Raw genomic sequence first — 22,983 nt, 5'->3', positions numbered from 1 at the left:
GCAGATGTTACTTACTGGGAGATCTTTTGCATGTTTACTGCTACAAGGTACCTGCACTGTAAGGCTTCCCCCAGGATGGATGGACTGTCTCATGCTCAACCCTGTAAATGTATGTTCTTAAGAGAGAACCTGGAATAGTAGCTCTAGCTCTTGAATATCTGTGTTGATTAGAATTAGCTAGATGAAAATAAGTTGAAGCAAAGAAATCGGGGTGCTTTTCCTTTTGATACTGGTTCAGCACTCTTATTTGCCGCTGTTCTCTTTATTTTTACAATTGTTACTCTGTGTTTCTCCTAGTGTCTTCCAGGTGGAGACATAGTTCTCAGCTATGTACTGCCTGGTTTTCGTTTATCTTGCCAAGGGTGCTTACACAAAGCGTGGCACTAAACAAACTAATTCTATACAAGCTAATCAGAACAGGTGAAGCAGTTGTGGCAGTGCATGGATTGTCACAGGTTAATGTGACCTGCAGCTAGGTTTGAGGTTCTCTGTGGTGGAGGCATCATGATCACTTCAACTTTTTTTGCAGTTTTCTTTAAGCTTTTGCTTTGATTATTTGACTCTTGTGTTCATACTTGTTAAATGTTTTGTTTTCCCCTTCTCTTAGAACTTCTCTTATGAGGTCTTGAATAAACGATTTTGCTGTTTCAGCTCATGTAATAGCTAAAGCCAAAGGTCTTGCAGTTTTGTCTGTTATCAAAGCTGGATTTTTGGTCACTGCTCGAGGTGGAAGTGGAATTGTATTAGCTCGTCTTCCTAATGGAAGTAAGTGGATATTTTCCTTTTGTACTTCATGAGAGAATTAAAAGAGATAAAAATACATTTTTTCATTATTCTTTCACAGCATAAAATGGGAGATGTGTGATGAGTCAGGCAAATAGGTGACTGTGTTTGGTGTGAAAGCTGTTTTCAAATCTTTGTACCTTTGTTTGACCAAATGTAAATGTTTTCAGTATCTTTGTGGAAAAGGATGAAATATAAAAGTACATAGTATAAAATTCATTAGAAAAATTGATTATATCTGATTATGAAGAAGTATATGATAAATAATTTGTAAGAAGGAATTGTTTAGATCATGAGGGTTTGTATTTCTTAAATCCTTTTCTGTAAGATGAAGCATTATAGTTATGATTCTATTGTAGCGTTTTGAACATAGTTTTAAATAAATAATTTGTTAGCATTTTTTTAACTGCAATAATAAAATGAGTATTGCTTGTAATATATGTAAATTTATCTTGTGTTACATGACAGCCTGGTCTGCTCCCTCTGCAATAGGAATTGCTGGTCTTGGTGGTGGATTTGAAATTGGAATTGAGGTATGGTTTTGCATTTGATATACTTGTTGGTAACTTTTTTTGCAAGAAATTAAAATACATTGGCAAAGATCTAAATGTTAGTGAGATAGTAGAATCTGCTTTTATGTACAAAAATATTATTATGAAATCCATTTATGCAAGACAAAAAAAGAGGGATTTTGTTCCCATCAGTCAAATTGTTAGAAGACATTTAGATAAAAAGTGACATGACACTAATTTCCTTGATTTCTCTCTGCTAGCTGAATTTTTCACTTATAAAGAGCCTCCTGTCAGTGTTCCCATATAAGACAATTAAAGTTAATTGAAAAGGCATCCTATACTTAATACTGTGTCAAATGCTTTACTAAAGGGCACAGGGACTCCATCTGGTGAGAAACAGTGTAAAGAACTTAAGTTGGAGTAAAATGGACTCCACTTAATGTTACTGTACTTAACACATTTCCCACTCACACTTGTGGTTCCTGACACGACCTTTCAGTTTGAAAGCACCAAAACTGGTGATGCTGCTTCTGAAGGAATACTGTAGAAAAGGAGCCAGTTCCAGCCAGCAGAAATACTTGAGTAAAGGACTCCAAACATATTTAGGGAAACCCTTGTGAGCTGAGCCCTGACAGCACTCTACCTCTGCTTCCCATTTCTTCTTCCTCATAGCTCCTTCACACTTGCATGTTTTCATCTTTCCTCTGCTTCCTCTCCCTAGCCTCCAGATTCAGCCTTCTCTTTGTTTAGCTTCTGTTCTGCTGATTCCCAAAGAAAGCAGAGTAACATTACGCTGCCAACAAGATCTCTTGCAATGGGCGTTCTGCTCTTCAGAAGAACCCACGTACAGCTGATCTTGGTGATCTATGCCAACCCCCAGTACATCTACAGCTAGCCAGCTGTCCCTATCCTGGCCAGTCAGCCAGCACTCACATATTGAGCAACAGATCAATATTTTATTCTCTACTCATTGTTCACTGTGTGATCTCAGGCATTATTGCATGCACTTTTTAAAGGATGATGTGAATACAAAATCATTAATTTTTATAACAGATTTTCATTGGTTTTCATGACTACAGGATGAATGCATTATAACGTTTGAGCCCCAGAGTTTGTTTTGTTGTGGGATTTGTTTGCTTTTTTTCTTTATTTTAAGCCTCTTTATGTGTCTTGATTAATCTATGAAAATTTTATTTTAATTATCCCCACCTGATATTTTAGATAATGTAGACATTTCCAATTGATACTGAATCAAATAATTTCAATATAGAAGCTGTTTGTGAGAGTAATTTTTTTCTGAGTAATACTGTGCCCTTCATTTGAAATTTTAGTCAGCTTACAAAATGCTGTTTCCTTACTGACATTATTATAATGCAATCTTTTTTATTTCTTCTAGAAAATATATGTTATTCAGAAATACCTGAGTGACTTAAGAGCCCAGAGTCCCATTTCAGCATTCTTCTAGTCCTATATAAACTTAGATGTTTTAGAAACTAGGTGAAATTTATTCCTGTAGGAGAGATGATAGTTGACATAGTTGTAGTGGTACTTATCGATGCTTTTAAGTAACAAGAAGGAGATTACAGGCTTCAGAAGTCACAATGACTTGGTATCTCAAATTAAAGACCAATTTTAAAATTCATATAAATGCTTTCCTTGAAGGTTTTCTCGCTATGGATTTGCTTTTCTTCAACAATGAATTCATCCTCTTACTGGGTAAGAGGAGGAAGCAGTATCCTGAAAGACATTCTTCGTCCATCCCTGGATAATTCACAAACTGCTCCTGTAGCTGTCTTTTTTGGGATGGGGTGGAGGTTTCCAGGGGGCTAATAACAAAGACTTCTCTTGTGCTCTGTGTAATACTTCTAGGCCAGCCTTGTTTTGCAAATAATCTGGTATTTCCTCTTGTATTCCCTGCTGTCACTGTTTGGAATGTGGGGTAAGTTGAAAGTTATTTTCTGAACCTGGCTTTCAGTCAAGTCCATCAGATGAAAGATCAGGTGCAGTAGTCCTTGGGTATATTGCTACCTCTTCAATTATTAGATTTAATAGGTTCTTGAAGCAACTAACTAAATCTCATATCCAAGTCTTAAAAAGTTAATAATTCATATACATGTACACAGATATATAAAACTCCTGTCATGAAAATAAAATTTTATCAATAGCACCTGTATCCTTTTTGCTTTTAATTCTTTGGACAGGAATTTTTGTTTAGTAAGTTCTGTCTTGCCTTTATTAGTTTAATTATTAAAGGATCTAAATGATTCACATCTGAAAATGTGCCTTCATAATTGTTTGTATAAGCCATAGAAAATAAGAAATTCTCAATTAGGAATTTTGAATTAACATAGAGTTTCTCTTATATCTCTTGTTTATCACATACTGACCATATCAGCACTTTGAAAAAAATCAGTCAAATTTGATTAAAAAAGTAGTTGAAAGGATTTTTCATTCAAAATACCTTGCAGAAAAAGAATCAACTTTGTAATGAAAGCTGTTTCAAAATAATCCTTTACAAGAAAGGAAGATCATCTCCTGTGCTGTTCTTTCTTCTTAAAAAGTGTAGCACTTTTATCTGATATTTTACAGGTCTCAGACTTAGTGATAATACTGAATCATGAAAGAGCAGTAGAAGCTTTTGCCAAAGGAGGGAATCTTACACTTGGAGGAAATCTGACTGTGGCAATTGGACCTCTGGGGAGGTGGGTAATATGTTTTCCTAATAAAGCATATATGGAAGATAATTTTTAAAAGCCACATTGATGTGGAATTTTTTTTATATCTTACAGAACAACCTGGGCAACCTATATGCTGACTGGACCATTTTGTTCTTGCTAATCACTTTTTTGTTCTTTTTTTCTTCTTTCCTGACTAAGTAATTTATTAGTAGAAAGAAAGTGTTCTGAGATTTGCTCTCTTTTTGCAGGAGACTGCTTGGCTAGGCTCAATGAAGACCACAGGTGCTTCTGTGCCTGATAGATATGATTTTTAGTAACATATGAGTGTGTGCTTTCTGTTACCACAGATTTTCCCAACATTAAATAAATTTAAATAAAAACTACACCAAATAATTCCTTTTAAACCTTTAAGTGGTTAAGCCTGTTTACTTTGAAGGATGAGGTGAAATAATTTTACTTGAAAATGAGCCTTGCAAGACAGCTACTCCAACCTCCTGCTCCAAGCAAATTCTATTACGACTTCAGATCAGGTCACTCAGTCCTTTTTTCCAGTTGGATCTTGAAAATCCCCAATAAGGGAGACTGCTTGGTTCTCTGGGCAACCTGCTCTACTGTTCAGCTCTCCTGCCTGACATCCAGTCAAAGTATTTCTTCCTTCTATTTACGTCGACACTATTTTATTTTTCCTCTGTATGCTGCTATAAAGAGCCTGGCTTCATACTCTTGATTACCTCTACATAGATACTTGAAACCTGCTGCTAGGTTTGGGCCAAGTCTTCTGTTCTCCAGGCTTACCAAGCACAGCTGCCTTAGACTCTGCTTATGGAACATATGCCTCCTTATGGCTGTTTTTTTTATGATGATGAAGTTTTTAACTGCTGTTTTTTAATCTTTTCTAACAAAATAAAAGGATGATACTTACTGCACAGAAGAGGGAGAGATCTGTGGATCAGGGAAGGGCAGTGAATGTGCCCTACAGAGGCATTTAGTACACTGTCCTGCAACATCTCTGTGTTCAAGCTGGGACATAGTTGTCAGAATGGGGAGACGAGCAAACAGGCGAAGATCCCGATCATGATGTTAGAAGAGCAGTAGTAAATGGTTCATATTGAAGTCTGAAGCCAGATTTCTTTGGAATTCCACAGGAGACTCTTCTAGGACCTCTCCTGCTTGGTGTTTTTATCAATGACCTAGAGGAGCACTTGCAAAATATCCTCTTCAATTTGTGGATGACTCCAAACCAGAGGGTGCAGCCAATGCACTTCAGGGTAGGGCCACCATTAGAGAAAAATGGACTTACAGAGTGAAAAGATCCAACACAAAACCTCATGAAATTAAACAAGGACAAGTGTAAAGTTCTGCATTCCTAGTTGGGTGAACCCCCTACCAGACTGAGCAGCTTCCCTATAGAGAAGGTGCTGGGATCCTGGTGGGCAGTGGGGCTAAGCCAGCAGCTAAAAAAACACAGACAGAAAAAGCAGTGAACAGTGTTGGAGGTTGCACCAACAGGTCTGTAGCCAGTAGATATGGGAAGTGATTGTTCACCTTTACTTGAAGTTTCATAGACCATGACTAGAATATTGTGTTGAGTTTTAACCCTGCAGAAAGTTGTTTATAAACCTGAGTGTGTGCAGTGAACCACTACCTAAATGGCCAGGGAAGTGCAGCATGTGAACAACGAAGCTGGGGGAGCTCAGCTTATTGAACCTGAAAGAGAGAAGACCTTCTGAGTCTGCATTCCCAACAGAGCATCACCAAGACAGACCCCAGTTCTTTAGAGAGGTGCATGGCAAAACAATGAGAAGTAGTAGTCATATATCAAGACAAGGAAGATTCTGACTGGATATGAGAAAAAAAAAATTTACATGATTAAAATTAAGTGCTGATACAGGTTACTCAGAGTGTCTGTGGAATTATAAACCTAGAATTCTTCAAAAACTGGCTGGACAACATCCAGAGCAACCTGCTTTCAATTTGATATTATATCCCTTTTGAGATGACTGTCTTTTAACCTAAAATATTATATGATCCTGTGAAGGACAAATACTATAATCTTACAAATCTGTTGAGGTCCAGTAAGGCCTTACTCAGAGTGTTTTGTGCTGACCATAAAGTCTAGGAGGATTTGGAAATATTGAATAGAATTTCTGTCATCAGTCCGAACATAATCAGATCATTTTAAAATGTGATTAAAGTGTGGCTTAACAGTTTTCAAAGGAGGCTGTTAAGATCCAGTTATTAAAATTATTACAGAGATGCCTCTGCCCAAATAAGATGTAAGTGAGACTATATGCTGAAGTCAATAGTATGGATTTTATTTAACAGTAAATGTGAGTGGGGGAGAGAGAGAGAGAGAAAGAAATAGTAAAAGAGGAAGAGGGAGAGAGAAAGAGTGACAGAAGGACAGACTGAGGAGAACCCGTCAGTGTTCTGTTGATTCTCCTGATTTTCTTGGTGGTAAGGGTTCCACGAAGCTTAGATTATATGTATATGGATGTATATTCTATGGATATGTTCAGGCTAATTGGGAGCACCCAGGTACCTCCCCTGATTGGGAAGTTTGACACTCTCTCTTGCCACAGGCTCTGATCTGTTGCATCCCTTTGCATCACATTCAGTCCTTTGGTACAAGGCCACAGGAATCAGCCTGAGGCTGCTTTGGGGGTCTTTGATAGTTTATGATCGCTTCTCAGACATGACAGCTGCCTCTCTTGTCAGTACATTGAGTCAGTTATGCCTCATCAGACCTTCCCTGGGGAAGGGATTGGGAGTTGTCTAAGGGAGAACAATTACCTTTGTGCCATCCCGCCTTGCAGGATTTGCCTCATCAGCCCAAAAGCCTTGGCTTGCAGCCTCCCCCTCTGTCTTACATGAATCTTGCACACCAAGCTCACCTCCCCTCAAAGGATGCAAACCTGGCCTCAGCAAATCATCCTGGAGCCTCCTTGATTGTTTTGAGTCAAAACTATGAAGAGTCCAGTCTCTCAGAGACCTAATGGGGAACATTCTTATGAGGCAGTGTTGTTCTGTGATTCTGTTTGAAAAAAAGGACAAAAAAAAAGGATTAAAAAAAGAAAAAGACAATTGCTGTTCATAGTACAAAACTGTATTGAAGAATATCAACCAAAACCTTTTCCTTCTAGAAATTTGGAAGGGGATGTTGCCCTGAGAAGCTCTGCTGCTGTCTATACATATTGCAAATCTCGAGGACTGTTTGCAGGCGTATCTCTGGAAGGAACCTGTTTAATTGAAAGGAAGGAAACAAATCGCAAGTAAGCTCTCTTAATATCTGAAAGGTTCAGTGAAAGCATGGTGACAGAATTAACTAAGATACATTCACTTTGGAAAAAGAGGTTTTTTTGAAAACATACTATGTTCAGTTAAGAATTTTTTGAGGGACAAGGGTTTCTTCAATTTAGACATCTTGCAATGGGTATTGAGATGATGCTAAATGTTTAGGGATTATTTATCTGTGGCAGGTTGATCTAAACTAGGCACCACATGCCAGACCAGTTGCTTTGTCACTCCCCTTCCTCAACAGAGGAGAAAAAGAGAGGAGAAAAAATATGATGACAAACTCATAAGTTGAGATAAAGGCACTTACCAATTGGTATTTCAGTCAAAAAAACTCCACCCTCATCAAGGGGAAATGATTTTATTTTCAGTTAATAAGAGAATAGGATAATGAGAAATAATAATAAATCTTGAAAGCAACACCTTTCCCCCACACACTTTCCAACTTACTGGGCATTTCAATCACAGCTTCTCTACCTCCTCCTTCCAAGTGGTTCAGGAAAATGGGCGCTGTGCTCAGTTTTTGAAATCTATAGCTTTGAAATAGTTCTATCATTTCTCAGTATATGACCAGTAGGGAAAATGCAGGGCTAGAGGTGGATATAGGGAGCATTTGCACAAAGTGTATTTATCTAGAAGTTGAAGTGTAATAATCAAATACCTGAAATCTTTTTTCTTCTTTTTTTTTTTTTATCAGGTTTTATGGGCAAGACATTCGTGCTAGTGCCATCCTGCTTGGTGACGTGCCTGTCCCTGCTCAAGCAGATGATCTTTATGAAACCCTAGCATCCTTCACTGAAGTGTATGAAAATGAAGAACAAAAAAACAATGCAGGAAAATCTGTAAGGGAACAAAGAAGGGTTTGTGCACTTCTTTTTCATATAGGCTTGCCCTGTTCCTGAGCTGTTCCTAGTCAGTGTTAATGATGATGTTCATGTGTCATTTTTAACTTCTGTATTGGATGACCGAAGGCATAACACATGTCAGTTACTGCATGTGGAACATTTGTTCAAGTATTTCCCTGCTAGGCTCTTGGGGGCAAGAATGTTGCTGGGTTTGCTTTGCAATTTCCAGAATAACAAAGTATATCTTTGTTTTGTAATTGTGTATTATCAAATCTGAAGTGGTGATTAGGAATGTTTGATCAAGTATTTTTAGTCAAGTTAATTGCAAATTGGATACTCTTAGCTTTCCTACCTTTTCTATTTTCCATTCAGGCAGTCACATTTATAGTGTAATATTGGGACTGTAGAAGAAATTTTCTTACAGATATTGATATTATTGATAGACAAGCATTTACTTTCAGCTTTGTTAAACCCATGGTGATTTACTTCAGTGTCATGTGTATGTCACTAGTATTTAGTATGCTTCTTGAGTTCCTACAGGTTTAGTGGAGAAAGAGTAATTTTAATTTTTTTTCAGTGTAACTTGATATGCTTCTAGGCTCTGAAGTCACAATCTATGTCTAGATGTGATTCTATGTTTTTTAAAAAATTGTGTACTTTAGGTAAATGACCGACCTGATAGACCATCATCCAGACCAGAGCCACCTAAACCCACTGTTAGACCTACACCACCAGGTGAAAAATTTTCATAATGACTAATTAATTATCTTCATAAAATTAGGGCATTAAAGCTAATTAATACTATGCAGGTATTATAGCAGCTGCCTCTACAAAAACATTTTTTAAATATCGTTCCTTGGACAAACACTGAAAGCATGTTGATATAGGGCCATGAGTGATAAAGACTAAAGCATTTGTTTGTTTTATATTAACAAACCTTTTCTCTCTGACAGATAGAAACAGTGTTTTTATAGTTACAGAATCATGTAATAATTCAAAGGAAATATTTGTGTTACTGGATACATGGAAACCCCATAGTACAATGAAACTTCTTAGTAAAAAGAACAGTCCTACTAGAAATTGCTGGTCCTAGTTCTAGAAATTTCTGGTTTCTAGAAATCATAGCTTCTCTTTAGGTTGTCATTATCCTTTAATCATTAGAGGTTTTACAGTAGAGCACAAGAGGCAGAATTTTGTCTCTTTAACAGTTTGTCTTAACAAAGTGCTTTCATTCGAAGTGAGGCTTTACTGTGCAGCTCCTCTTGTTAACTTAATTCTCTCGTTAAGGGTATGAGGCAAAGTCTGTATTTCTTTCTTCTGCACTGCTCCTTAGTTAACTGCAATCATTTAATAACTATTGAACTTGTATTAGAAGAGCAGTATAGGAAATAATATATGTTAGCATGTGATATAAGTTGCTACTTTATTTTCTCTTTCAGCTAAAAAGAATACGAACAAACTTTATCCTGAACTTCCCAATGATTACGCATCTGTGGGTAAGTACTAAGCTTACACTTATTTTATTAATTCAGTGTAGAATCTGAGAAGTTCTAAAAGTACTTTGAAAGATATGTAAAAATATCTGGCCATTGATATTTTCCTTTATTGTCCATGTGTTAAAATGAGATTTAGGTCTTGTATGATCTCCTGAAAATATTTCATAAACATTAATCTTATTCCCTGGCTTTACATTCTAATGATGATGTTCTTTTTCTGAGCAGCACAAGTTCTTCTGTTTTATCCTGTATGCTTGAAAAATGCACTTGAAGTGGTAAAATTGTTTTATGTTACCACCTAATTGAAATGAAAAAGAAAGGTGATATAACAAGTTTCTGTCCAGGTCCTTATGCAATGTATAATAATTCCCATTTTAATTTTAAAAGTGCTTCCACAGATGATACCTGATTATGCTGGAATAAACACAGATTTACATTGCTTCTTCATGATTTTATAACACTGTGTTACACTAAAGATATTACTTGTTTATTGTGCTATTGATTCTCTTATGTTTAAAGCACTTTCAGCTCTTAACTCTTACTGTGCAATATTTGTGCCATATTTTATATATATATATATGTATTTACATTTTTATGTATTGCATGGTCACTTGAAAATAAAATTAAACAAAATATCTCTTTTTTACTTCTGCAAATAGATCTAAAATTGAACTTGATAATAGATCACAATGAAAAGTCTGTCTCAGGCAGAGTAATTAGAGCTTTTCACTAAAAATTAAGATAAATTATGTGTCATTGTCTTTCCATTCTTTTTCATGTCTTTTCTTCATACACGTTTTTGATATGTGTGTCTCTTGAAGGGACCAACATAGGAGTATCCTAAGTTGAGCTGTCAATGTGACTTCTGCAGATCAGAGACTTCCCAAGAATCCAGATTTGTTACTGTGTTGTAGGACTTTTACAAGGAAAAGAAGGATGACTCTAGTGGTCTGTACTCAATAGCTGTCACCCAGGAGAGAAGAACTGGTCTTCTGGCCATTAAAACTAAACTTTCCCAGTCTTACCAAAGCCCTGACCAACTGAGAACAGATTTCTAAAGCTTGCACACATTTGGTATATTGAAGGGAGTGTTCTTCTATTCATGTGCAAGTGACAAGGTAAAAATATTCCAGAGCCATCTGCTGAATGGCTTTCAAGATTCTTTGAAATCAAAATACAGACTCAGTCTGCTACTGGGGATTTCTAGCAATTTCTCAAAATGCACAAGTTTATTTTTGGGGAATGTGAGGGGCAGTAGGATCTTGTCTAAATGATGGCATGATATATTTGGCTTTCTGTTGCAGATTACGTTTCCACAGGTAACAGTTCAAATGCTTTCTGAATCCACAGAAATACTCTTAATGTTTCTAAAGGTTTTTTCTTATGGCAGGGGGCAATCAAGATTGAAGTCAAGAGTCACAGTCCTTTCACAGAGGATGCGTTAATGCTGAGGGATGAGATAGAAAGAGCCATAAGGCCATACCTCCTGTCAATAATCTGTTTCTGCCTATTTATAGTCCAAATTATTTCAACAGAGCTACCTAGCAGCTATAGCACATACATATCAATCTTTATTGCAGGAGTAGTTGCTGCAACAGATGTTCTTCTACAATGATCTGTAAAAGACATATCCAAAATTTTTTGTGTGTTTCTAGTTTAAAAAATACATTTAGATAACCAATAGATGAGTGAAGGAATCTTATCTTAAGGAAGCTATGTGTTAGATATAATGGCTGGTGTGGAGGTAGGTTTTGATGTTGAGCAACAAGCTGGTCTGGGTTGCAAGTAATAAGAATTTGCCTTTGACTGGGGAAGGGGCAACTTGGCATTGTGTTACCAGCATTTGGTTTTGCAACAGTTATACAAGTAGTAGAAAGGTTGAAATATTAACTGTTCTCATTAGATGAAAGAAGAGCTACACTTGCGGATGAAACACTTTTAATTATTTTCTGTGTACTTGAATTATACAGATAAGTAATGTAATATAACCTATTTCAAATGCAAGAAGAAGGACAAATGAAAAAACATGATTTTCTAAACTGATAATGTGGTACTTGAACTCAGATGCAAGGAGACTGTTTTCATGTAACTGAATAATGCTTAAGGTAATGCATTTAGTTGTAAAATGAGCTTCAGTAGTATTCTAAATGTTTTCAGAAACTTGGGAATACCACACATTTTATTTAGGTGCAGTTTAAAAGTTACACAGACCTTTTTCAATTCTGGGAAATAAGACACCAAAACAACCAGAACAAAACTGAAACTAACAGCTGACACAGTTATTGTAATTCAGTGAAGTATGAAGTAGCTAAACTAGTAGACATTTTTCTGAAGACTCATTAAATACAGAATTTTGATTTGCTTATGAGTATGAAAGTTCATGCCTTCTCCTTTACTAGAATTAGGAATTTGCATCTTTGTTTTTCTACTTGTCCCCTCTTTGTTGTAAAATCTACTAAAAGGGCTGACTGGCCCTTCCAAGATTTATTACCACAACCTAGCTTTTCTTTTTCTGGATGGATGATTCTTTGAACTTCTGTACCACATCTATAATACAAACAACCCATAATTCTTTAGTGACTGCTTGGACATTTTAGATTCAGGAGTTCAGTTCATTAGGCGTATTTTTTTTAGATACATCAAGTTCACATTTTGTCACACTGGTATATCTAATCCTAGATTTCAGATTCTCATTAGTATTATGATTTGTAGTTTTTTCTGCTTGTGGTTCTATCATGAAGTAGCAAATAACTGAAAATGTAGCTAAACGGTTACTTACCTGCCCACTCTCCTAACAGTTTGATGAATAGTACACAATTCTGAAAATGTTATAGTGATGTGGTTTCCCAGCTGAACTGGTAGCAGCAGGAGTAATGATCTGCTAGTAAAAGTTGGACCTGGGTTGAGGTAAACGTTTGTGAACTGAATCAATAACAGGCAGTTTGTTCAAATCAGAAGTCAGATATTTTTTCACTTTTTCTTCAGCTCAGCTTATCAGAAAAAGACTGTTTCACATGTTTGGAAAAGAATTAATTAAAATTGCCAAGATGCTGAAACAGTCAGGAAACAGACTTGAGACCAGAGTGGGATGAAAAATGGAATTAATTTCTTCCTTCCAAGCAGTGTTCTTTCACTATTCATTCACAATTATCAAATCTCACCTTGAGCTTAAATTCTTACCATACTCTAGGACAAACTACTCACATTAAACACAAAATTTTTGATAACAAAGTAAGTGTTTTATGATAATTTGGAGAAAGTAATGATGTTGTCTGCATTTTTAAGGGGTCATATGATTTGCTTAAGAACCCCATAGGAACGTGTGGCTGTGAAGCCTGAATATATAAGGATTTTTTTATTGCACTCAGAAACACTGTCTTTCTTACCTTCCATGTTTAAACTAAATATTTTAAAATTTTATCTTGAGAAAAATATTTGCTTTCTTTTTTGGATTTTTGAATACAATAAATTACCTGCAGCCATTGAACTTTTTAACTATTGAACATAAAATCAACACACCCCAACAAGATTACAGTAAAACTAAAAAAAAACATAATAGGAATTTTGACTAGATTTTTTTCAGCAGAAACCCTTAGCTTCAAAAATAAAATAAAAATATTAACAGATTTTTATTGTCCCAATAGGCATATTTTTGTATTCTTGCATACTGAAAGAAGTGCTATATCAAGCCTACTGATGAGGATATGGAGGCAGATGAGAAAATTGTCACTGTTTTTAAGAAGCTAAAAAAAAAACCCTTCTTCCTTCAATGATGACTTGAGTGATTTGTCAACCTCATTATTAAAAATTCATGCCTTCCTACATGAATTTGTCTGCAGCTTTTAGACAGTATTTGTTGTGGCTTTCTTCACTATGTTAAAGAACCCTTTGCTACGCAGAGGAGCATTTTTTTTGTTCCCCTCTGGTTCTCTTTGAGACACTTGTGCTGTAATCACTTTTTGGTCTTCCTTCAATTTTCTTTTGATTGCCAAACAGATTGATGAGCTCTTTCTCAAAAGTCATTTTCTCTTTCCTCTCAAATTTTAAGTAATAATACAAATACCAAATTCTGAGCTGTGAGGTCAATGAGATCAGTAAGGTTTGGGCTCCTAAAAGCTCTAATGAATTTGCACTAAACTCTAGTCCTTATATTTTCTATTATTTATTTAATTATCTTAACCTTCTTGAGTGTCCCTTATCTATGTTTAAAACAACTGAGGCAATATAAACTCTTTTTGATTAGGTGGTACCACGAGGTGGTAAATTCAGTTTGTGTTAACTAAATGCATCAGAGATGCTGCTTTTCATGGTTACAGTTCTCCAGGAATCAGGCCTGGCCTACTTCTCTATAATTTCAGAGATGATCTCAGTGTTTCTTCCAGTAATCTATGAATGCCAGATGGTTCAGTAGATCTGTGAAAATCTGCTTCCCAAGAGAATTCCAAGACAGATTTTCATGCCTCCTGAAGTGTATTTTGTCAAGGAAAATGAGGGTCTGTATGTGAATTTGCCTTTGTTAGTACATTATGGATTTTTTTGTGGCCAGTTACAAATGTGTTAACTAAGCCAATGTAATTATATGGATTAAGAATTTATAGACCTCTTCTGGGGTAAAAAGTGTTAAATTTTTTTTTTGCTTCTGATTTCACCCCCCATTTCATTTATTTTACTCACATACCTGTTCTGAAGTTCAGTTTACATCTGACTTGTTCTCTTGTTATTTTGAAAGCTACTGCTCTCTAGGACAATATTGATCAAACTTAGAAAAGAAAATATAAGCTGGAACATGGGCACCACTCTAGCAGTCTCTGCATTAATTAGAACTTCTACTTACATGTGGTGCTGGGCCTTTTTAACACAGTATAATGAAGAATGGAATTTTTAGTTAGAACTGCTGAAAGAAAGCATCACTCTATGTGCTTACAACTTTAAAATAGGATTGCTTTGGTAAATATGTATTGAAGCAATCACTTTACTTTTGAATATATGTATTTCTCAACCTAGGTTTAATAAAACCAGTGCTATTTTAGAACAACTCAGATTTAACTGGAAATCTAACATGCAACTATTTATATTCACTGGACAGTTCCATGTTTAGAAATGCCCACTGACAAAAAAATTCTGACAACTGTGTTACAAGAGAAATATAAGTGTGCGCAAATCTCTTGATGAGTGACTTTTGACTTGGGCATTTTTATTTTAATTAAGACTAAGCACTAGAGCAGAAAAGTAAAAATATTTCACGAGTTTCAAAACAAACAAAATCAGCTATCTCTGTGGTCTCAGATTAACTTTTTCTCAGTGTAATACCTGAATTTTTGCTTTTTCTTTATTGTTAGAAAGCATATCTGTTGAGTCTGCCTTTCTAGGATATTGCCAATATTTGCTTCTTTCTGTCTGTTCTGGATCAAGATGTTTTAAAATGGTTTCATCATTCTGAAGTTTCCTTTTGCCAACTTGAATTGTTGTAAAATTGAATGAAGCTTTTAACTTTTAGTTAAGTAAGATTATAAAGTGTTTTTTGTATCTGATATCTGCATAGACCTGGAATGGAGAAGGAGTCCAGAACCTTTTGTTTTTAAGGATGAAGACACTATGGTTCACAGTGAGGGGAAAAATGCATTTGCTTTTGAACTGAAAGATAAATCATCCATGAAAACACAATAAAATCAGATGCGTACATGCTCCTTTAGGTGTTTTGGATATGTGTTGTTTATCTGAAACTGGAAAAAAAGCCACTTTTTATTCTTCAGTTTATGAATTGCCCCTTTTCCAAGAAAGGAAGAGATTTTCTGTAGGATCAAGTAGAAATATAGTAAGGAGGAACCCTCATCAAGCTGTGCAGTAATCTGTTCCTTCAATACTATAATTTCATGTGAAACTCTTAGCAGATTATAAACTATAAAATCAATAAGACAGCTTGGTGTGACAAATAGGTATTTATTTTAGAAAAATTTTACAAAGTGAGACATATAATGTGTCTGCCATGATCCTTTATGACATTGTCTACTAATTTGGTAAACTAAAGTATGGGCGTTTTTGTTTTGCTTTAAGAATTTTAGCTGAGCTTGGTCTATTTTTATGTTTTTCGTGGCAAGGCTTGTGACATGTTTATATTTAGTTACTAGAAAAATAAAACATCCATCTGGTGGTCCCCCACAGTATTAATTTTCTTGCTATTATGAGCTCTTTCTTAATACTAACCAAACCCAGGAAATCCCAGGAAATTATTTTTGAGACTATTTTTATCCCTGATTCACTTTTACTAGGATCGTACTATTGCTGTCATGAATGTGATAAGTCAGATAATCAAGCTGCTTATGGCTTATGTTGTGGCAAGCTGCAAGGAAAATATGCAGCATGCAGGCCTTCACTGGACGTACTGAAACAAATAACCTGATGCATATAATCAGCTAGCTCAAAATACAACAAGGCACAGAGAGATTGAGGTCAGACATGCTAGATTGAAATTGGGGTCTTTCTGATGTATGTGTACATGTGTGAGTAGAGACCTGTTGTGCCAAGTATGAACCAGCTACTCTGGCATGGATAACAGTATTTTTTTCTTGGCATTTTTTAATGGTTTGGAATAAAAAATATGAAATTAGAGATAAAGCACAGAAAAATTTCAGTGCAATCTATGTGTAAATATGCATATATATATAATAAATACACATTAAGTGTAAGGCACCACTAAAGTGATAATTCTGATTCACAGAATTAAAACATTAAATTGTTCATAGGACCATGTAGATGTTAAATAGTATAGATTGAAGTCTTGTCTGAAGCCATTGTAACGTGCAGATTAATGCTTTAGCATCTGGAATACATGCTTTAAATGTTTCAAAGCTGTGTACTGCTTTAGTATTTTCTTTGGTGTTGTTCAAGCAGTAGGACTAAAGCAAGTTTAAACTGCTGTTTCAAAGCTGTGTGCTGCTTTAGATAGTATTTTCTTCTCTATTGTTCAAGCAGTAGGACTAAAGCAAGTTTAAATTGCTTTCCTGTCTATTATCGAGAAAAGCCTTTGGGAGTATGGGAACTTCTGCTTCATTTATAGTACTTGAAGACAAACAGAAATTTTGACTACCTCAAGGAAGTGATAGATATACAGGATTTCTCTCCAGAGTGTGGTGAAATGCCCTGTGCTTGACTGACTTGAGATAAATGCTAACATTAATGTAAGAAATGCAGGTCTTTTTGCAGTAATGGTGAGCTGACACTTTACAGATCCATCCTTATATCAGGAATGAGACCATCTACTTTATATTAGATGTTAAGGGAAAACTTTCTTTTCTCTGGGAAATTATTATTTTCACCCTGATGGAACACCTGCTTTAAATGTATTTTCCCATGAGCAGTAAAATTAGGTGCCACAGTTCCCCAAAAAGTGATTATTCTCTGTCATGGAGGGACCTGGAGTCCTGCATCTACCTTGGCTGTACTGGTTCAGTGTTACATCATGCAGGTCAGCCAGCTGGATATTGCTGATTGAACCAAGAAGGTCATTCACCTTTTGTGGAAACACTGTCAGTCCCTGAATAAGAAATAGGTGGCCATGGGAAAAAAAGTAAATAAACCAGACACTAATGTAAGCTAGATGAGTGTGAAATAACTGTTCTAGAAATGGTGTAATAATGCTTTTCACTTCTACAAAAAGACAAGATTTCAAGAAACTTCTTACCTTCTCATGGAGATGTCTGGCAAGGTTTACATTGAGACTTCTCTGGTTGTTTTTCATTTGGTTTCTCATTAACATTTTTTTTTTGCCATATTAGGTAACCTTCAAATATTATTTTTCCATTTGTTTTTTTCTTGAAGAAGCTCAGCTGGAAGTGACCTCTACTCTTGTGTAAAGGAAGTGTTAATTTTTTTATACACAGTGAGACTTGCACCCCTCTTCCCCCTTTTCTCTCAGTGGTAAATGTTTGTGTTTCTAGCAGCTCCTTTGCTGTGTAGCAAGGAAGTTGTCAAAAGACAATTAAAAATAGGAAAATAGAAAATTCTTCTGTAAGGAAAAATATAGTGGGTAAACTTACTCTGGTCCACAATTTCAAGTATTGGTCTTTACCATTAGATTTAGGCTGTGTCTTCTCTACTCCTGACATTTCTGCGTCTTGTCAGCAGCTACAGAAGGATGAGACAGAAATTGAGGTTGAGACAGCAGAGTAAGTTTGGAGACACTATTGAGGGAAAAATCTGCCCTGCCTTCACATTTGTTGTACATCAGACAAATTTGGGCCAGTGGTAGAATCCCATCTGCAAGCTTGAATTTCCTCATGATTGATCCATGAGCATCATTTTCTTTTTAAAAAGCATCCATAAAGTCAATATTTCACTTGACTTAAAAGCATATGTATTAAGAATACTGTTAATACCATTCTTAAATTTCAAATGAAGATTGTTGTACTGTTCTCTTTTTCATTTCAAGAACTTTATCATACCTGACTAGGCTGATAAAATGAGTATTCTGCAAAGTTTGGTTGTGCTTAGCTGGGAAGTGTAATATCAGCACACCATGGGTGATAGTGGCTGTCCAAGATGCTTCATCCATGTGATGATGGATGTTCAGGTTGGAGAGTTTGCACTGAATTTTATGAAGGAACATAAAAGCAATGAGAATTAGTAATTGTGGCAAGAATAAATCCTAGCATAGATTTCAACAGCCTCTATGTTCCTTAGTGCAGCTAAAGTTAAAAGGAGTTTTCTATATATTGCAGGTGTTCATATAATATAAATGCTATCATAAAAGTGCTAGACTTTGTATTAAAACAGGACATACTCGTTCCTTTTACAGAAAGCAGTTTCTGAATCTTTCACAATGACTTGAAACTCTTTCTCCTTTTCATCTATATTTTTTTCTTATCAAGATTAATTATTCTTTTCTCATGCTTTCTAGCTCTCTAGCAAAAATACTTTTCTGTCTGATTCCTTTGCATGGTAGTAGTAACATCTTTAATTTGTTTTATTCTGTGAAGCTCATTTTCACTTTGCCTTGAAAACAGGTTTTCTGTACTTGTCCCTTTTTTTCTCAACCAGTTTTAAACATTGATGATAAGGATTGTGAACAGACCTTCAAATGAGGCCTTGTACAGTATTATTATTTAGTATGTTTCCATATTTAAAAAAAAAAAAATCCATCAGTATTTCACAAAGCATTACCCTAAGAAACTGGCAGAAACTGTAAGAATTGTTGCATTTTATTACTTTTGTTTTTTTTCTTGAGGCTGTAGATTGTTTCCCAGACTGTTGTAAAAGCTATGACTTCTATCAAATGAACTGGCTTATGTGCTAATAATATGTTTGGCAGAAATTTTGAAGCTGACCCTAGAGATTTGAGAATCAAAATGCAGAGACAGTGTATTGAGACTGAGATACTAACTCAGTATGTGTAGAGGAAACATGGAGAAGTTTGTCAACATAAAAGAGCCCTAGATCATTCTTAAATCATCAGTTTGACCTGAATAAAACAAAGCTCAGTTTTTGTCACTGTACTTTGCTTTTCACAATATGAAAGCTATGCTTAGTATTGCATCTCAGCTTTTGCAGTATGATTTCAGCACTGGCATTGTTTGCATCAATGTAGTCTTGAGTACGATAAAGCCCTTGACATTGATATGGTTTATTTGACCTTTTCACTTTGAATGAAAATCTAATTGTTTTTTGAAAAGACAGAAAAATCCAAAAAGTAATCAGCAAAAGTACTGTTATGGAATAGACTCTTGCAAGCAGGAGGTAGGGGATTTTTATATCCTAAATATCAAATACATCCACAGATGCTTAACCAAAAAGGCACTTCTTTAATGCAAAAGCTGAGTGTGCTGAAACAAAGATAGAAAGCATTCCATCAGCAGCTGAAGATGATGAGCCAGCATGTTCCCTAGTAGACCAGAAACTCAAAACCAGAGAAATACGTTTCATACTGAATGAGCTAAATTTTTGCAGTGACTTAAACTTTAAATATAGTCAGGTCTGTTTCAATCACCAGTTTTGTTTGCTAGACATGACACTGTTCAGTACCAACATGAGTTGGTATGTATGGAATCTGCTTTGAAATGATCCATTTCTAGCTTATCTTGAAGAGGTCAAAAACACATAAGCCTTTTCCTGGGTTTTGTGAGTATCTTATAAAATGGGTATAAAATCTTCATTCCATGCATACAGATTTGCAGCTGATGATGAACTTTTTATCTGTTTTGCTGCAAAATTGAGGGCCTTGTACCTTATATGGAATATCTGTGGCTAACTTTGCCTTGAGTAGTTTTTTCCGGACACTGTTTCTTTGTTAACAGAATGTAGTTATTAAGTTATTCTGAAAATCAACTGGAGGGCTTCGTAACGCTGGAAACCTGGACAAAGTACCCAGTTAAAGTAATACATAACATCTAGCACTGCAGCCAAATCAAAAAATATGGTTTGCTGAGGCAGTCCTCATGGAAGTGAAAGAGGGCTTAACATGTGGTTTTGCTTTCCTTTCAAGAGCTTGGGTGTATACATTTAATACTGAAACATATTGAAGGGGATAGTTCCTGGAATGATATGGGCCTTCCCTGATATTATCAGTGTACCTTGAATACATTTTCCAGGTCACTGAAAAAAGGAAAACATGTACACCTCTTTAAAGAGGGTGGAGGAGAGGGCCCCAGGAATTACATACCTGCCAGCTTCACCTCTGTGCCTGGTAAAGTCATGGAATAGATCCTCCTACAAGCTATACTAAAGTACAGGGAGTCAGGAAGGTGATTTGAGACAGCCAGTGCAGTTTCACCAGGGGGTAAGTCCTGCCTGACCAACCCCATCAACTTCTATGATGGAGTGGACAAGGGAAGGGCTACAGATGCCCTTTATCTGGATTTCAGGTCCCTTCCAAGCCAAGCCATTCTTTGATTTTGAAATTGCCTTTAATCTACTGCTGCTGTAACCATACAGCCTTCAGGTGTTAGAAAGACATTGTATAGAAATATTCTTTGCCTGTAAGTGAATGTAGAATAGAGTAATGCAACTTATGCCTTCTCTCCCTCCTCAGAGCAAGTTTGTCTAATTGAACTCAAATAGGCATTTGTGGGGCATTTAAAGAGCACTGTTTTACCCCACTGACAGTGAAACTCACTTAATGCAGAAAGTCCATCATAGTGATGAAGAACTGATTATTTGCTGACTTCAATATTGTATTTAAATACTTGAGTGTCTTAAGAAGCTGTTATTCAGAAAGTAGAGAAAGACAGGTGATTTTGTTTACTTGCCCAAAACAAGCCATATTTATTGGGAAAGAAACAGCTAAGCAAGAGATTATTTGTTCTGAGTGTGATTTGCTGAATATCATGTCTCCTGACCTTTGATCAGATGAGCATTATTGGAGATTATTTGGATCAATGGTGGCATATGATATACTTCAAGTATCTGTACAGAATATATCTGATTATAGCAGATTAGTACCTGTAGATGTAAAATGTCAAATCTACTGTGCATATTTAGGCCTTCCCAAACATCTGTTCAGTGAGATCTGAGGTTGTTGTTTTGTGTATGCTGAGGGTTTTTTGAGGTAAATATACATTTAAAAAACAAAATTAAAAAGGCCATTAAGGAAATTAGTAGTTTAATGGGAATAGGACATTTGAGATTTCACTTGTAAGGCTTGGTTGAACAAACACTTGGTTTGTTGTTTGTCCGGAAACAACTAAAATTAAATTTTTAAGTAAGTATACATCTGCTCAGCTCTAGAAGCCAAGATAAACCCCTTTTTTCTTAAGCTAAAAGCTGAGAGGTGAGAGCTAAGAATATGGAAAATGAGCACATTGGGTAGAGAAAAGAGCTCATCTGTATACTGGTGAGATTCAAGAACTGAAATTATTTTCATGACTTTCAGTATTTAGCATACAGTTAAGCTACTATTTTTCTTTCTAAATGGGAGTTGCTTGAAGACTTCTCTAAGTAGCCGTTAAAATGTGTAATATTCTGTTGCCATTTGGAGCTGAAAAGTTAATTTCTGCAGAGTCACAGAGTGTAGTACACTAAAATATGGTTCTTTTTTACTCCATTTTCCCCAGTCCTCACTGGCTGATGTTTTGTCTTGTCAAAAGGGAAGAAAACAATGAAATCTTTTAATTTACTGACTTCTTATTCTCTGTGTAGTAATTGATATGGCATTTTTTAATCCTTTCTTTGACTTTTCTTACTTAATTTCCTTCATAAGTTTTTAAACAGATCACTTGCCACTTTCCTAAGATGCTGCTGTTTTAGGCCTATTCAGGCCTTTAGACATAGTGAATGGTAAAACCTGAGAATGGATATTGCCCAATAAGAGCCCAGAACATGAATTTCAACATTATAATGTGTGTTACTTCTGCTTCTCATAACATTGTAACTTAGAAAACTCAGTAATTTGACTTAACTTTTTTTCATCCTAGCTGTGAACATTAATTGAACGTCATCTCTGTGGCTCTGAGCTGCAACTTTGAGCCAAAGCTTACATTACCTAAATTTCTTAGAAACCAGTTACAAATGGTAAAGCCTTGAAATTCAGACATCATCAGAACATGGGCTATTACTTGCATTAAACTTCTTCATCCATAAAATATTAAAAAGTATACATATTCAGTGGACTATACTTAATGACGTCTTAATCTCCAAGATGCCAATTTTCAAGAAGTCATATGGAATGAGATACTGCCTCTTTCATGTTCTTATTACTGTATGTGGTCATAAAGTGAACATTTTGAGGTAATGTTGTTTAACTATTTCATGACTTTAGAACTTTATTTTCTTTGTTTACATTCCAGTAAGTAAATGATCCAGTCCTTTTTCATACAAGTATTACATAATATGTACAAGAGGCTTTCAATTTGAGAAAATATTCAAAATGGTAGCCACATCCATTGAAAACTATGTATTTTCTATTTAAATAACAGAATACTGTTTTCAGTTGCAGTTTTCATCATTTTGATTGCTTTCTAAATTCACGATTGGAAAATAAGTTGTAAAAAGAGATTATTTTTTTTTAATATGTGTATGTAGTAATAAATGTACTTCTGTATTTTTAAACTATTTCTTTGCAGATGAGAGAATCTTTTGCTGTGTTTCCAGAGTTATTCAGTGAAAATTTGACTGTTATAAACAAAATTTTTTTCATTGCTTTGTTTCTAAGGAGACAAGTTTAGTTACATATATGTATTCTTTCAGATACTGACACAACTTTGCTTTTATCAACAGATATATATTGGTTTTAAAATATCAACAAAGTATCTTCATTCTTTTCTTTGCTATAATTGTGTGACTTATCAGACTTATTATGACCAAGACTACCATAATTCACATATTTTGAATTTAAGACTACTATTCTTTGCCACACCTCTCTCCCAGTTCCCTTCCAATGTTTCTT

The 22,983-nt window shown here is 35.5% G+C and overlaps 1 protein-coding gene across 5 annotated transcripts in view; it reads left to right on the top strand.

Annotated features, from left to right (window-relative positions):
• The window catches only part of SH3YL1 (SH3 and SYLF domain containing 1), a 48,136-nt gene that overhangs the window by 13,684 nt on the left and 11,469 nt on the right, over nt 1–22,983 (top strand). For 4 of the 5 annotated variants that reach the window (XM_014251404.2, XM_088052478.1, XM_014251400.2 and 1 more), the window contains exons 3-9: nt 652–765; nt 1,252–1,316; nt 3,885–3,997; nt 7,117–7,245; nt 7,965–8,127; nt 8,775–8,847; nt 9,552–9,608. In XM_014251404.2, the coding sequence (XP_014106879.2) occupies nt 652–765; nt 1,252–1,316; nt 3,885–3,997; nt 7,117–7,245; nt 7,965–8,127; nt 8,775–8,847; nt 9,552–9,608 (714 nt within the window). The remainder of the gene's footprint in view (nt 1–651; nt 766–1,251; nt 1,317–3,884; nt 3,998–7,116; nt 7,246–7,964; nt 8,128–8,774; nt 8,848–9,551; nt 9,609–22,983) is intronic. The other variant, XM_014251401.2, reaches the window with a different exon arrangement.

Source organism: Pseudopodoces humilis, chromosome 3 (assembly GCF_049639895.1).
Source record: "Pseudopodoces humilis isolate 2021_Gansu_Grassland_sample_001 chromosome 3, ASM4963989v1, whole genome shotgun sequence".
NCBI classification, from domain to species: Eukaryota; Metazoa; Chordata; class Aves; order Passeriformes; family Paridae; genus Pseudopodoces; species Pseudopodoces humilis.
This window is presented reverse-complemented; position numbering and strand designations above follow the sequence as displayed.